Genomic DNA, 17,526 nt, shown 5'->3' with positions numbered 1-17,526 from the left:
CTGCAATGAGGAGTATGTACCAGGACTTCTTCCAGAACCTTGCAATCACAGGCCCTAAATCTGGCCACTAGGTGTCACTGTTGCACGATGACTATGACATAAGTTGCCTTTCCACAGCATGTCCTATCGGTCCAGGCACAGGCCATTTGTATCAGGAGCAGCGGGGATGAAACCTGCGGTCCCAAGTGTTCAAGACCAAGGGATCTTGTGGTGCCTCAGCAAGAATCATGTAGAACTATGAAACTAAACAGCATTAGGACTTGCCTCCAGAGGCTCCCTAGTGGACCAGCATTAGGTATGTCCCAAAATGAGAGCTGGATATAAGGAGCTCTAGCCTGACACACCTTTGCTGTCCAACAGTCATTAGGGTTCGCTCTATGATCCTGCTGTTGCTTGGCCTTTTTCCTGCATGTTCCTGGTTCCTGCTGCATCCCATTTCCTGTTCTATTACTGGTCCTCAGCTCTGATCCTGGGTCCAGCTTGGTTTCTGGTTCTCAGTCTGTGCCTTGGTAAGTGCTGGAAGCTGCCAGCACCCAAGGGCCCAATCCTCGGGGAATGTCTGCTGCATAAGAGAGAAGACATTGGCTCTGGACCACCCGGCCTCTCTCTGGTATGCCCCTGAGCAGGCAGGGGTATCTGCTCTCTGTCCTCAGCGGAGTGGGCATGACAGCATGCAACTTATCCTAACTCCAGCTCATGGATTGTTACCCTATGATTCAGCCCAACCCTACTATTTCATTCCTTTATTCTGAACCCCTCCATGACTTGTCTCTGCACATCTCTGAAGTGTCCATTTGTTGATTATTTTATGATTTATCAGTCGTTCTCAGAATTCTTCCTCAGACTCTCCTCCAGCCTGACCTCATGGTTCTTCCACCTTGTTCGAAATGTAAGACTCTGAAATGGCTCCTGCTTTCATCCTCAGACCAACCAGACACCTCACCTTATCTTCCTCACCCCTTTCCTTTTCATGTATTTTAAGAGTAACCAAGACAAATATTAGTAGTTCTTTTTTGTTTGTATATACATTATGTAAGTATATTTTAAATCACCTAGAAACACAGAAGATATTAACAGTTAAGGACCATTTTGTCCACTCAGTCTTCCCAGTGTGTTGCCACAGATCTTACTCAGTCTTAATTGTTCTTCCTAAACTTAACCAATCTCTTAATTGCATTTCCTTTCTCACTGGTCAGTGTATTTTGGGTACTATTTTCAAAAGCTTACCTCCTCCCCCCAAAAACAATATAATGGAATAAGCCTCTTTCTGCCCTTGCTCAGACCCATTTCAAAATGCTATTGGCCAGTTATAGGTCATTCTTGTAAGCATGTTACAATATTTTATCTTAATGTTGCTAAGTAACCCATTTTTTGACGACACACACTAACCACTAATTGATCACATGATCTCTTTCACTGTCCCAGTGACATCACAAAAAAGCTGTGTGTCACTATTCCATTGTTAGGTAATTAGACACATACACATTGGAGGTGTGTGGCTGCTAAGCAGAGCCTTCAAAAAACCTTCTGTTAGCAACAGCAGCACAATACCCATAAGTTAAGGGGGAAGGGGTATTCTGAACCCAGAAAATAGGCATCCAGGATATTATCTTTCAGGTAGCCGCTCATTTTCAACTTATGGTTTAATTAAAAAAGGAACTTCTCAGCTAGGACCACCCGCTGAGCATTAAGCATTTGTGATGTTCGATATTAAGATTTTAGAAATCCCAGCTGTGATTTTTGATAATGGCTCTGGATTATGCAAGGCTGGAATTGCAGGAGATAATGCTCCGAGATCAGTCATTACCTCAATTGTTGGCCGCTCAAAGGTCAAATCAACCATGCTAGGAGCAGGACAGAAGGAGTACTACATTGGAGAAGAAGCCCAATCCAAAAGAGGCATCTTGTCTTTGAAATATCCAATTGAGCATGGCATAGTCACATCATGGGATGACATGGAGAAAATATGGAGACATGTTTACGATTGTGAACTGAGGATGAATCCTAGCGACAGGCCCGTTTTAATGACTGAAGCCCCCTTAAATCCACTTCAGAATCGAGAGAAAATGACAGAAATCATGTTTGAGGGATTTAAGGTGCCTGCCATCTATGTGGCTGTTCAGGCCACTCTGGCACTGTATGCCTCAGGGCGAACTACCGGCTTAGTGATGGATAGCGGAGATGGCGTGACTCACACAGTGCCTGTTTATGAGGGCTACTGCTTACCCCATGCTGTTTCCAGGTTGGATGTTGCAGGCCGAGATATCACAGAGTATTTTATGCGCCTCCTTCTGGAGAGTGGGTTTACTTTTGTGAGCACCGCAGAAAGGGAAATTGTGAAAGACATCAAAGAAAAGTTGTGCTATGTGAGCTTAGATCCCTGCAAAGAAATGAAAAGAAATCCAGAGGAAATCTTAAAGGATTACAAGTTGCCTGATGGAAATATCATCAGAATTGGAAATCAGCTCTTTAGAGCGCCAGAGACCTACTTTATGCCATCAAACATTGGAATTGAAGCACCAGGGGTAGATAAAATGATTTTTAACAGTATTACAAAATGTGACATTGATGTTCGTAGGAATCTCTACAGTAATGTGCTACTTTCTGGTGGATCAACACTCTTTCTTGGACTGGATGAAAGAATTTTGAAGGAAATGCAGCTGCAGGCACCTAGTGGGGTTTCGGTAAGGATTATTGCACCCCCAGAAAGAAAATACTGTGTGTGGATCGGAGCATCTATCCTTACTTGCTTAACATCATTTCGTCAAATGTGGATCACTATTGAAGATTACAAAGATTTTGGTCCCGGCATAATTCACAGAAAATGTTAAGAAGATTGATCAGCAAAGTCAATGACACATCACGGAGTCTGTTTTTTTCCCCCCAGAAATGTATGGAAAAGTTAGTTAAATTGAAAAAAGAATGCAGTTTCCATACTTTGCGCTGCATAAGTGATCAACCTTTAAAAATAAAACCTTAAAAAAAAACTAACATGTCTTCCTGTTCAGAATCAGTCTTGCATTTTTTGGAAAATAGCTTTACTCCCTTCACTCGTTTATCCTTACAGAGAAGCTTCTCAATCTTGCATACAGACAGGAAAATCTTTTTCCTGATTTCAGTGTTGAAAAATTGAAGTCAGTAAACCCGCCACAAATTCCAGGCCTGTCACATCAGTCAATGCATGTCCGTGTATCGGACATTTACTTTCCATTAAAAACAGACCTGGCCAATCCTTTTGGTTAATTCTGTCTTTTCTGATGAATGAATTCCCAATGTGCGGCCCCAGGGAAGCTGTGGAAAAAAGGGTCACTCGGGCCTTGTAGTCACTTGCTCAGCAAACGTCATGGAACGTTCAAAATGTGCTTTTCTTACCTTAAAACTTTACTTTTTCAAATGAGCCTTTTCTACTAGCTTCCTAATGGGGTACGTATAATTACTAACTGGATGCGTTCACTATTTAACATTATGTGCAATTTCAAGGTTCCACATTTAAAAGACGGACAATAACCCCCAAGAGGGCAGTCTCCATTTGAATGCAGTGTTACAACCCCAAAATTCCTCTTTGGTCAGGTATTCATGTTCTGGCCCATCACCAATAACACAAAACCAAGATTATATCTGGGATTGTGCTCCCCAAAATCCAGTCTTGGTATTCTCTGTATATGATGTGCCTATCTAGTGTTACCAAAATAAATGCACAAGGTTTCATATCGGTAATTTGGGCAACCTAAACAGGAGGCATGGGATAACATGCCTCCTGTTTAAGTTACAATCTTAAACACCTGGCTGGGCAGACTGGTGAGCCATTTTGGTCTTTATCTGCCATTTATTATGTTACTATATAATTTATTTTGTTGGCTCACTTGGTGATTGGAAAAGGGAGGCAGTGCTGACAGCAAACTCACAGGGTCATTCATCAAAATGGGTAGAGCTGTTATCATGGGCATTAGGGCCCTAACGCCTGCGATAATACCATAACACTGCATTATTTATCACATTGCAAGATGCAAATGCAAAATTTTAGTTTTTAGTCAACGGGAAGGAGTTTGGGCGGACTTTATGAAAATGAGGGGCATTAATGCTGCATGCGATAGCGTCACACACGTTACTGCTGGAAATAACTACACCTTTTTTCCTGGCATTAAGCTGTGTGAGAGGGAGGGGAGTGAAGTGAGAGAGAGAGAGAGAGTGCCTCTGGGGTGGCATACATATTAGTCAACTATTTATACCACTATAGGAGGGTCATCTAATAACTCTTGGTGAGGTTTTGGAGGTGAACTAGGGTTTTGGGGCCAGCTTTACATGCACAGAAGATGTACGAACAGCACAGTACATATCCGTGAAGATTTCGTTTGTGATTTGGAATGAGGAAAGATACACAAAGATGATATATCTTTCCTCATTCCAAATCTTCATGGATGTGTACTGTGCAGTTTTTGTACATCTGCCTGTACATGTAAAGCTGGCCCCAAAATCCTAGTCCTCACCTCGAGTTACTAGATGACCCTCCTACAGTGGTATAAATAGTTGACTACTATGAGAGCATTATAAAGAGTCTCTCTCTCTCTCTCTCTCTCCAGGAGCAGCCCAAAATGAGGAAATGCCTGTCTGGGCACTTCTCAGCTTGCAAAGCGGAAATTTAACGTGTGTTGTGGTAAAATACCTATGCAAAGCACTATTTTAGCACACACTGCAGTTAGTGAAAAATTACCCTAACTACACCCCCTTTTTCGCAGGTACTATTCATGCGAAATTCATAGCATTTTGATGAATCTAGGTCTCAGTTTGAGCTGATAAGTTGGAGAGAGAGAGATACTTGTTTTAGATGCTGTTGAGAGAGAGCAAACTTCAGAGTTGCCAAGTGGCCCTGTTTAGGGAATGAGATATGTTTGCTCAGTCTTGGTTTTGGCACCTATATCTCAGTGCATTGTGGGATTTATTGTCCTGGTTTTTATCATTTGAAATCAGTGCTTCAGATGATAGATTGCATCAAGAGAGGGTTTTCAGAAATCTAGAACTGCTTTAAAGTCATGCTCCATGGATTTAATCATTTGGCATCTCTAGAACTTTGGAGATATAAAAGTCCTCCTGAGAGCAGGGAAATAGGAGGGAAGGTATATTTTTGCTTATTATATTCATTCTCTGATTTTATTAGTGCACGGAGCAGGAGAGAGACCTTGGGGTTATAGTGTCTAATGATATGAAGTCTGTGAAACAATGCGACAAGGCGATAGCAAAAGCCAGAAGAATGCTGGGCTGCATAGAGAGAGGAATATCGAGTAAGAAAAGGGAAGTGATTATCCCCTTGTACAGGTCCGTGGTGAGGCCTCACCTGGAGTACTGTGTTCAGTTCTGGAGACCGTATCTCAGAAGGGACAGAGACAGAGACAAGATTGAAGTGGTAGAGAGAAGGGCGACCAGAAAGGTGGAGGGTCTTCATCGGATGTCATACGAAGAGAGATTGAAGAATCTAAATACGTACACCCTGGAGAAAAGGAGGAGCAGGGGTGATATGATTCAGACTTTCAGATACTTGAAAAACTTTAATGATCCAAAGACAACGACAAACCTTTTCCGTCAGAAAAAAATCAGCAGAACCAGAGGTCACGAGCTGAAGCTGCAAGGAGGAAGACTAAGAACCAATGTCAGGAAGTATTTCTTCCCGGAGAGAGTGGTGGATGCCTGGAATGCCCTTCCGGAGGAAGTGGTGAAGTCCAAAACTGTGAAGGACTTCAAAGGGGCGTGGGATAAACACTGTGGATCCATCAGGTCTAGAGGACGCGTATAAAGAGGAGGCAGCAAAACACTGCACGGAGCGGCAGTAGCCACAGAGGCATTCATGGAGCGGGATGCCAGTGGCCAGTGGTTGGTGTTCCACCTTCACGGAGTGGAAGGATGGAGGGCTGCCATCTCCAAATTATAACAAAAAAACCCCAAAAAACCAGGGTAGGTTCATGGGCTATAGGTATTACCAATTATTAGGCTTATTCAATATTTGTTGATAGTTAATATGACCTTCAAGGCATAATTCACTTTCAATGCATATCCAGCATAGCTCTCTGCTTCAACAGCAGGGGAGAAGAAAAACTAATACGTCACACATATCCAGCATATTTTACTCTCTGCTTCAACGGCAGAGAGCTATGCTGCCACTTACCCAACTAATCAAGCTTGATATTTCACTTGGATGCAGCTCTATCACTGCTCTCTACATTAATGGTGGGGGTGAAAGTAACCTTAGGTTCTATTTCCCTAAGAGCTAAGAGAAACAGATAAGTATGAGAAAAAAAGTGTGAAGCTTGCTGGGCAGACTGGATGGGCTGATTGGTCTTCTTCTGCCATCATTTCTATGTTTCTATATTACCCTTTTTCTTTTATCGGTTTCCCCCTCTTTTCTGAGCCCCCATGTGTTGTTTAGGGGTAAACATGTCTATGGTTGAGTCTCTGTACTATGACACTTTTAAGTGTAATACAGTTAATTGATTTTTAGCTTCTTACAGCCATAGGTATGTCTAGATTCCAATTCATGTACTTCCCTGTTCATTTTTGTATTTTACTATGGTTTTCAAACTAACTGCATTTATGTTATTTTACACAGATCACATTTCATGAACAAAAGGACAACCCAAAGTGGTTTACAACAAAATAATAAATAATCAAACACAACTATTTGACTGGGACTGTTTTTCCAGCTGTAGATTGCTACTTACCTGTACATAGGCAGGTAAAAGACAAAAGATCACTAAATAAAGCCCAGAATAACTCGCCTTACAGTACTATATTGGTAGCCAACTATAAAACTATACAAAGTTTAAAACAGTCAGACTTGAGGTGTTAGTACATTGATTACAATTTCCTTGGTCTTTCTTGTAGGAGCAAACTGTGTATATGTTACACGAGGTTATTAAGGTTTGGTGAATCCTTAAAAATACATTAGCAATGAACAGCATTAAAATTACTGCTAAAGTAAACTAGCAGCAGGGTACAAACTGTAAGCAGGGGACTAGCATTAAGACCATCATCCAGCGAATTTTTATGCAATATTTGTTTTATTGAAACAACTGACTCTTGAGGCCTATATTTGTGTGACGTGTAATCAATTTTAAAAGGGCCAGCCTGATGGCAATGCAGAATTTGCTGGCTACTGTAATTTTCGAGCCAGTCTTCACTGAAAACGACACAAAAACGATAGTTAAAAGAAAATGTGCTAAGAAAAGCACATGATAATGTGCAATAAAGATAAGAAGATAAAGGAATGGCCCAATCAAGAAAACAAGATGAAATATCTGAACAAATGGAGAAACAGAGAAAGCCTTACAAACCTACAGGGCATGTAAAAGAATATAAAATAATAATCAGAAAAGCTATGATTAAGGTACCTGAACCAAACTCATACGGTTCTTAAATATATTAATAACAAAAGGATAAGGATGGATCCTCAATGTCCCTTTGTGGGCTGAGCTTTAGGGGCCATGTTGTTCCTGTAGAAAATGAATACCTTTAAAAGGACAAATAAAAAAAGATGATGTATTGTGTGAGCTTTTAAAAACCAGAAAAGTCCCTTCTTCAGATGTGACTGAGTCACTTCATCAGGTAAAAACACGGAAGGTATATTTCACCCACTGTGCATATACATAAAACCATATCACAACACAGGGAATTAATTATATTTCTTCACATGTCATTATAAACCAATATTTTATTATTACAATTCCTTACTAAAATGTGTACAAACATCTATGAAAAATTTATGAAGGGTAAGGTGCACACTGTCAAGAATATATCAAATATCAATACATTATCAAAACACATTAAAATCAATTCATCATCCAAATCGCATATACCACGGGAACCCTCAAACAAACCTCACACCCACAACCATATATCCATGTTAAAATAGGCCTAATATAAAATAAATTACCCAACACTTCCCAGACTTCCCTTTTGGAAGTATTGATATATTCTTGACAGTGTGCACCTTACCCTTAATAAATTTTTCATAGATGTTTGTATACATTTTTAGTAAGGAATTGTAATAATAAAAGATTGGTTGTGAATTACATGGGATGAAATATAATAAATCCACTGAGTCACTTCAGCCACATTCTGCAGAAGGAACCTTTGTGAACTGGAAGGTTCCCACATGACATTTATTATTGGTGGCATATGTAAAAAAAATTACTTGTAATAGGGATACATCAGTTTTGCTTAATTTATTTAACTGCCTTTCTTGCTATGAAGACAAGATTAAAAAAAACCCATATATAATTAAAAATGAAGACATCAAAACAGTACATAAAAACAAATACATAGAAATATCAAGCAACTTTTCTAAATTTATTGTGAAAAGGCTACTTAATTAAGAAAACCTACACTGCCCAAACATTAGTCACAATGAAATGTGTGTAAACAAAATCAATGGGGCACCAGAACTATGTGAAATTCATCCAAGGAGGCTATGGGAAACAGGAGCATGGTTAAAGAACCACGAATCAGGGCAGAACAAGCTTAAAGTAATGACAGCAGAAAAGGACTAAATAAATAGTCCATCCAGTCCCCCAGCAAGCTTCTTACAACAGTATCTGCTACGCCATGCAGGTTACCCCAATGTTTCCCTTAAGTGTAGCAACTGCCGCTCTGTGCATTTATCCCCAAGCCTCATGATAACCCACAAACATTTACTGCTAGCAACAATTTTTTACTGGGTGATGACTTTTTGTGAAAATTCAGAGTTCTGCTTGACGTGCTTTGCTTATGGGATTGGCCGCAGAAGGAGCCCTGAGCTTTTTCCCTTAAAGTCTGCATATCAGTACCACAGACTCTAAAAGTCAGGGCCTGTGTTGATTGTTGTCTGAATGCAATTCCTCTTTCACCTCCCCACTCCCCACCATCGTCAAAGCCACATACTGTCCATTCACACTGTCTACATTTCTGAAAGGCAAGTGCCCAGACATTGCATTCCTGTTCAGTAAAATAGGTCTTCAACAATCTTCTGCCCCTGCTTCTTAGGGTGATAGAACCCCAGATATTCTATCCAAATGGTATAGAAAGATGCCTTCCCCCACTTCCCCCCCCCCCCAAACAAAAGATATTCCATCCTCTTTTGGAAGGGGATGATCCTTGATTTGCTACCGTGTGTCAGATAGATACTTCCAGGCATTCTAACATATAGATTTCCTCCAGAAATTCTCTTCCTGTATCAAGGAGAGATGCTGCCATCTTCCAGATTCCAAATGGCATATATTGGAGAAGGGAAGCAGGTCCATTTAAAAATGGCAAACTATACTCAGTAGAGAGTCTGTAAGCATTCAATCCACTTACTCGGATATGGGGCTAGGAATAAACTAATCAAAACAGACAGGATCATTGTTAAAACTAGTTAAATTGCACTTATTTATTTATTAATTATTTTTTTATATACAGACATTTTGATCTCAATCGAGGTATCACACCGGTTAACATTCAGGTACTGTAGGTATTTCTCTATCCCCAGAGGGCTTACAATCTAATTTTTTGAACCTGAGGCAATGGAGGGTAATATTAGAACTGATATTTCTTGATTCATGCACTTGTAAACCTAGTGCTTGAAGGAAAAGACAATTAAAATAGAATAATTTAAGAAAAAAAAACAGAGAACACTTTCAGAGTCAAGTGAAGTGTAACTGATGGAGGTATTATCCACCTGCATTAAAGAAAAAAAAAGACCAATTGATCTATCGCGTGTGCCAGTGACTCCTGTTCACACACTTAAGGATATATCTCAGCTGCCAACCCCACAGCATGCCTGCTTATAAAATATTATTCCTTATCCAAGACAGTTTTTGTCTTCTCTTTGTATACTACCCTTCTGGGTAAATTAGCATATAAAAACGTTTATTTAATTCACGATCAGGGTCTCTCCCATGTCGAACCATAAGATACCATAATAATCCAAAAAGCTACTAACACCAGTGTGGCCATTTCCCACATATCCAAACTTTTAGGTCCCTAGGTCTTTTTCAAACATCATCCCATCACCATCAACCTCCTGCACCAATGTGGTTGACATGAGGAACATATATAGTCTGTCAAAGAGACCCAGCTATGTGATCGCCTAAGTTTCTAGTAGGAAGTCTATATCACTATGCTTTAAGCCTGCCAGCCAAACCCACCAGCTAATCAGATCTATCATTACAGCTTAATCTAAATAGCCATCAATACTAGCATTGCTGTTGCCTGAACATCTGGCATTTTAGGTCTCCTGTACAGCCTGATTGACAGACCCACATACACGAGTGACTACATTTCCACTAGGACTTCTAGTTTTTACTATATTTGCAGCCTGCTAGATAGACTTGGAAGCATGGTTGCCTGCTTTTCCAATAGGACGTCTAACATCGCATTTTACCCACTTTAGCATAAAGCAGAGGCAAAAAGCCAAGGAGGAGGAGAAACTGTTGGAGAAAAGAGGTGGCAATAGAAAACATAAGTAGTGCAATATGAAAGGGGTACAACAAACTAACAGTATAAATCATATTTATTAAATAATGAATTAAAAACCACCATGAGGGGGGGATCCAAGATGGCGACGTAGCACCACCACAGAAGCGTCGTTCTTCGATTGTGGTTTTGAAACTTTGTTTTCCTCTTGAAAATGCCGCATTCGGCCCGGAAAAGAAGGGCTAAGGAGAGGGACTCGGTAGAGAACCCTCCAGGAACCCCCAAAACCGGACCGATGGACGCCCACGTGGTGCCTGGACTTACCATGCTGGGAGGACGCCCGCAGGAGTTGGTTCAGGAGAGCCCGATTTCAGCAGAACCGCTCCGGGACTTAGAGATCTCAATGTCCCCGGTGATTAGAACACCGCCAGCGAACCCCGCGGAGGTCAGGGAGGCTCATCGGGAGTCGACTCCGACGCAACCCGATGATGTCACCAGCCCCGGAAGCACGGGGGGAGAGCTAACAGCAGACGCCGCAGTGGAGCCCGAGGATATCGGAGGAGCTGAGCGGATTACAGCGCGAGGAGAAAAGATGACACCAGGGGATAATAATATGGAGAAAGAATTGAAATTACGAAGAAATCTCATTCCATCGGTGAGACCTCCTGATATAACTTTAAGTACAATTTGGGAAACGTTAGTAGTTTTGAATGAAAATATTTTTCTCCAGTTAAATCCTGTAGTAACTAAAGTGGAAGATCTGAGTTTGCAAGTTAAAATTCTACAAGAAGAAAAAGTTAAACAACAACGTGTAATGGATTCGGTACAACAAAATATAGGGAATTTACAAGATTTGTATACAAATTTGATTAAAGAAAACCAACTCCTAGACAAAAGGCTTGAGAATATGGAGAACCAAGCACGGGGGAAAACTCTGAGACTGATTAATTTTCCAAAAGTTCCTTTGGTCTCAGCAAGAGATATGTGGGTGAAATATGCACAAGAAATATTGAAATTTTCAGATCAGATAATGCCACCATTAACAAAAATTCATTATGTGATACCATGGAAAGAAAAACCTGTTGAAGGCCAGGAATTGCGTGTTCTTTCCCCCTTAAATATTTCAGAGTTGCTTGAGACGTCGGATACAAATTTGGCCCAACCTGCAACATTAATTGTTTCTTTCCTGTTGGATTCAGATAGGGATCTCGTGGTGAAAATGTATTTTAGAAATATAAAAGAATTATTTCTTCAGTTGAAAGTACAAATTTTTCCTGATGTAGCGAAGAAAACACAGGAAAGAAGGAAACAATTTTTGTTAATGAAACCACAGGTTTTAAATATGGGTGCAAAATTTAAGCTAAAATTCCCATGTAAATGTAATATAAGGTATCAGGAAGTTAATTTCACATTTTATACTCCATCTCAATTGTTAAAATTTATATCAGACAGAGTGACTCCCAATATAGAAACAACTGCCCCTGATGTCTCTATACCTTAGTAAGTTACTGTTCTATTTAATTAAGTAGTAAGTCCAACTACTATTTCTTCTGTAATGTTATAGTATGATTTTGCTCTCACGAGAATTGGATCCCCTCATCTTGAGAACTATGATGTTAGTCACTAATTTGTATGGAATATATTTGTGTTTAGTTATAATACTGATATATGGAGGAAGGCTAACTTTTTGTTTTCTGTTCAGTCATGTATATCTTGATTGTTAATGTAATAATATCATAAATTAAAAATTAAAAAAAAACAAAACCCCACCATGAGAAAAATATTTTTAAAACAAGAGAAAAGAGCTCTAGAAGTTCAACTTGGCTGTATTTCAGCAGGTGTTAAAACATATGAACTTTATTAAATAGAATTTAAAAAATACTATAAACACAATAATCAACATAAAAATATAAATTAGTTTTATTTCTATGAAAGTGTCCTTTAAACTGCTCACATATGTGGACTATGCACCTCCAGAAAAACAGCAAATCCCTGGCGTGTTGGTAATCCAAGAACTTTGAGGGCTTATAACACTTAAACATGGCTTTATTACTGGTAATATCTGTAAAAAATGGAAGTTGGCATCTATTTGAGAGGGTTCAGTTTTCTTTACAGCATAAACCCAGGTAAGTACAAGAGCAAAGTCACTTGCTTCAGTTAATGGCAGTGCCCAGTTTATTAAGTTCTGAGTAAGAAACACAGAATTAACTGCAGGCTTCAGATGCGATTGTTCCTGTAGAACTGTTATAAGCCCTCTTTGGACCACCATCACACCAGTGATTTGCTATCTTTCTACTGTTTTTTTAAATAAATAGTACATAGATGTGAACACTCTAAAGTACTCTATCAAAGAAATTAATTTGTCTATTTATATTTTGATATTGACTATATTTATTCCTATTTTATGTTTAATGTTCACAAATTTTAACTTCTGATGCAGGTATATTTTACTAGACCAAGGCCATACTGGGCTTTTAAAGCTCCTTTCTGCTTTTTGTGTTATACTTTTCTCATGATTGTGTTTATTTCATTATTTATTGTTTGGGTTCATGTTATTAAATATATTGGTTTTGTGTTTCCACCACATTTTTCTCATAATATTACTCACTTTGCCATTCATTCTGGCACCCTCAACACTCACTGTTAAATCATATGAATAGGGCACTTTGAGGGCGATTTTCCAAAGCCATGTATCCATGTAAAGAGCTACTTACACTGATAAATGGGCTCTCTGAAATCTTCCCATCCTATATGCAGGTCTGCCACCATTTATGTGCTTTTAGCCACTCCAAGTAGGTGTTTCCCGGGGATGGCCTAAGAACAGGGAATGAAATGTGCCTAGCTTTGTAGTTTCAAAAGTGGGAACATGATTTTGGAAGGAAAAAGTATCTGCATATTTCTGCGGCTCCTCCCCCTCCCACCCAAAGCAATCTACTCTCCCTTTGAGAACTGGTGCACAGCCCGCAGGTAAAAGGTATCCACTAACTTTGCACCAAAATCCACAGTTTTAAAAATTGCCCCCTTTAAAACCCAGTCATAATAGTACAGAAAAGGAGATCTAGGAATCAAGCAAAAAAAAAAAAAAAAAAGGGTAGAGCCAAGAATTAGGCAATGAATTTGGAAGATGCAACTTTGCATTACCTTAAACCTTCCTACAGAAAGTAGTTTTACATGCCACAGAAAGTCAGCATCAAGAGATAATTAAACTGAAAAGCTTCAGGCTTATAAGCATTTCAAACAGTAACAGATGAAGACTAAATCAGTGAATCACACATCCTAACCTGACATAGCTGCAATGACCAAGCCCATTATTGCTTAACTAGAAGCATTGTTAGGTATTTTGAGGTATGCAAGACCTTGGAAAAATAAGTAGCAACTGGTTTATGACACTGGCTGCTGATGGCATGAAAGCTTGTAAGGAATATCAGAGGATTGATAATGTACTGTCATTGTAACGTTTTGATATTATACTCTTCTACTAGTCAGTTTGCTTAGGACAATATATAAGAAATCTCTGCCAGGAGTCTGCCTGTTGCTGTAGAAATGTTTGACACAAGATTCTTAGATATTCCTGCTATTGTGTTTGATAATGGATCCGGTTTATGCAAGGCTGGCATTTCTGGGGAAACTACACCAAGAGCTGTTATTGTTCCAGTTATTGGCCAAGCCAAAGCAAAAGCAACAATGGGAGGCTGCCCAAAAGATTATTATGTTGGAAAAGAAGCCCAAGCCATGAGAGACATCTTAAATTTGAAATATCCCATAGAGCGTGGTATCATTTCTTCTTGGGATGACATGGAAAAGATCTGGAGATATGTCTACAGGCAGGAGCTTAGGATCAAGCCACAAGAAAGGCCACTGCTAATGAGTGAACCCCCTTTGAACCCATTACCGAACCGAGCAAAAATGGCTGAAGTCATGTTTGAAACACTGAAGGTTCCAGCAATGTACTTGTCTGTCCAAGCTACTTTAGCACTGTACGAATCAGCACACACTACTGGATTGGTTATAGACTGTGGAGATGGTGTTACCCAAACAGTACCTGTATTTGAGGGTTACTATTTACCCCATGCTGTTTCCAAGCTACATATCGCAGGCAAAGATATCACCGATTATCTAGCAAAACTTCTTCTGGAGAGTGGCCATCCGTTTGGGTGTATTAGCAAGAAAGATGTTGTGAATGAGATCAAGGAACAGTTATGTTACGTAGCTCTGGATCCATGTGAAGAACTAAGGAAAAGAACAGAAGAGGTTGCCAAGAACTTCAAACTTCCTGATGGGAATGTCATTCAAATTAGTTATCAACTCTTTAGAGCTCCAGAGGTTCTGTTTTCACCACCTACCCTTGGGATTGAGACACCTGGGGCTCACAAAATGATTTTCCATAGTGTTATGACATGTGACACTGATATTCATGAAACTCTGTTTGGAAATGTGGTACTAGCAGGGGGCTCCTCCCTCTTCCCTGGGTTTCACGAGAGGATTCTGAAGGAACTGCAGCTGCAGGCCCCATGTGGGGTTCCAGTAAGGATAGTGGCAACTCCTGACAGGAAGCTCTCTGCTTGGGTTGGAGCCTCTATTATTACTTCCTTGACGTCATTCAAGCAAATGTGGGTGACATGCTGTGATTACAAAGAGTTTGGACCTACTGTGGTTCAAAGGCGATGCTTTTAGAGGCATGAGGAGACTAAGAGTCTGTGTGTAATGCATGAATTGTTTTAGATCTAAATGTCAACTTGCAACAAACAAAACAAAACAAAAAAAATCTTAGGCGCTTATGTGATGATTATTATGGAGTTAGAGTAAGATGTAAAAAAAAAAAAAAAAAAAAAATCAAGAAAAGCTACTACACCCCAGTGCTCAAGTGTGTCATGCATGGGAAGGGCAAGTTTCAGAAGCCATTTATGCAGGTAAATAGGATGTCTGAAACCTATCTGTCCTGTATGCCATTAAAAGCATTTGCAGGGATCATTGTGCCTACTTTTACCCAGAAGAGGCGGGGTTAAGCAACAAAGCACATAGTTTTGCATTCTCAAAACCATATGTGTGTTTCTCAAGGGAAAAAGCAGCCACAGAGAAGGCAGGTGCAAACCTCTATAGGTTCTATTCCTAAAGGGAATGCATGTTCGTGCTTTCTGTTTGAGAACTGTTTGATGCAAGGTCCACAGGTAAAAGTACTTACAGACTATGCACCTACCAACATAGTTTTTAAATTTTCCCCCTAAGATTTTGCATGAAAATTCAAGAAAATAAATATATCGCTTTTATTCTGGGGACTAGCACATCTGTTCTGCAAATAAAAGATGACTGTACTGAAACATGAAACCTGCAATGCTGAGGGGACACAGGATGAGTTACTGGATGAGGCTTAAGTGATAGGAAATGTCTAAGACAAAGTCCATTTGTTTTCAAGATCTATCAGTCAAGTTAATTGCCCAAGCCTGCCAAAGTTAATTGAGGGAGAGTACTCCCATTTGCGCATGCATTGCTTAAAAAACAAATTCTTATACACTCAGAGGGTAACTTTCAAACTCTGCACAGCCCAATATACACATGTATATGGCCGTGCAGAGATCTATGACAGTATTTTATAACCTACGTGGATGAGGTATGCACAGATTATAAACTATGTGTACATCTACCCCCAAACGTATGTGCTTTTATAAGGTTATACACGAATATTAGTAATGTATTGAAAGTGTGCACTTTTCCTACCTATCAGGTTCATTTTTGGCACACGTACAAAAGTATGTGCGCCAAAAATGTAACATACTATTGTAGCAATTTTCAAAAGCCACTTACGCGACTAAATCCTATGGACAATTCAATGACATATACTGTAGCAATTTTAAAAAGCCCACCTAAATGCTTAAAATGCATTTACATTTGTAAAACCCAGTTTTACACGTGTAAATACTTTTGAAAATCAGCCCCTATTTGAAAAACACACACACACTGGAGGTAATTTTCAAAGGAGTTACACGTGTAAGTTAACATACTATCGTACCAATTTCCAAAAGCCATTTAGTCGAGTAACAAGTATTTACATGTGCATGAAAGTCCCACTTCTACTGCCTACATCGGGAAATTTTAAAAGGGGCGCCCATTGCCAGTTTTCTAGTTCGTCCCCATTTCACCCAGTTAAGAGAAAGTTCCTCAAACCCTACCTGGTTTGATAACCTTCACTCCCCCCAGTTAGCCCCGACCCTTTAAAACCCTGCAGATCTGCCTAGTGTATTTATTTATTTTTTAACTTGCACATGTATTATGATTTTGTAGTTTTCTCTTTTAAATTTTTGTTGTGAACCATCACGATTGTTTACAGAATGACAGTATGTATAAAAAATAAATAAATATAAACCATTTGTAAGTGTGTAAATGCTTTTGAAAATCAGGCCCATATTTTTAGGCACAAAAAAAATCACAACTTGCTCACATAAAACACTGTTTACATGTGGAAATCAGTATACTTTAAAATGTGCATGCATAATTGAAATCAACAGTATGCCAAAATCTCCACCAGTTCACTCACTCCTTCTTCAGAACATTAAGATCCTCCTAGTTCTTCACTTTGAACTTTCCCCAGTTCACTCAGACCTCCCACCAAACCGACAGCAAATAGACAAGTCTGATATCAATTGTGCAAGACAATTAGCAGGTGTAAAATCACGCAAATAAGTTGACAAAAGTATGTGCGCCAAATCTCTTATAAAATAACTTGCGTGTGTAGCTCTTGGCCCCGCCCTGGAATGCCAGAGACCTTCCTTTTCATTCATGTGGAAATGTACATGAAAACAAAATATGCATGTAATTTTGATGTTTTTAAAACAGCATGTACACGAATACAAGCTGCTTAAGCGCATAAATGCTAATTTTACACATGTAAATGTTTTGAAAATTCACCCCTTATCACTGTTCCCTCTAAGTTATGTGCACACACATAGGTTGTGAACCCCATGAACACAGCAAAATGTAGCACATACACGAAATCCTGAAATTATTTATATTATATTGGCTTGTAGCGCACAATTTGAACTCTGCTTTAAAGAAAATTTTGTGCACTTAAGAGCTGAATTTTAAAAGCCCAACATGTGCATTAATTAGGGG

The 17,526-nt window shown here is 39.5% G+C and overlaps 2 protein-coding genes and 1 long non-coding RNA gene across 3 annotated transcripts in view; 2 read left to right on the top strand and 1 right to left on the bottom strand.

The window, feature by feature from the left end:
- Positions 1–17,526, bottom strand: part of LOC115076667 — a 176,816-nt gene that overhangs the window by 155,800 nt on the left and 3,490 nt on the right. The window lies entirely within an intron of this gene.
- Positions 1,491–2,885, top strand: LOC115076665 (actin-85C-like). Its single transcript, XM_029578368.1, has one exon. The coding sequence runs from the start codon at positions 1,701–1,703 to the stop codon at positions 2,829–2,831; it is 1,131 nt and encodes a 376-aa protein (XP_029434228.1). The 5' UTR covers positions 1,491–1,700; the 3' UTR covers positions 2,832–2,885.
- On the top strand, positions 13,797–15,187 carry LOC115076666 (actin-related protein T2-like). Its single transcript, XM_029578369.1, has one exon. It carries the CDS (start codon positions 13,963–13,965, stop codon positions 15,091–15,093), a length of 1,131 nt encoding a protein of 376 aa, XP_029434229.1. The 5' UTR covers positions 13,797–13,962; the 3' UTR covers positions 15,094–15,187.

This window comes from Rhinatrema bivittatum, chromosome 15 (assembly GCF_901001135.1).
Source record: "Rhinatrema bivittatum chromosome 15, aRhiBiv1.1, whole genome shotgun sequence".
Lineage (NCBI taxonomy): Eukaryota > Metazoa > Chordata > Amphibia > Gymnophiona > Rhinatrematidae > Rhinatrema > Rhinatrema bivittatum.
This window is presented reverse-complemented; position numbering and strand designations above follow the sequence as displayed.

Excerpts from the sequence above, each read along its gene's own strand:
- LOC115076665 (XM_029578368.1), top strand. The coding sequence starts at position 1,701 with ATGTTCGATATTAAGATTTTAGAAATCCCAGCTGTGATTTTTGATAAT.
- LOC115076666 (XM_029578369.1), top strand. The coding sequence starts at position 13,963 with ATGTTTGACACAAGATTCTTAGATATTCCTGCTATTGTGTTTGATAAT.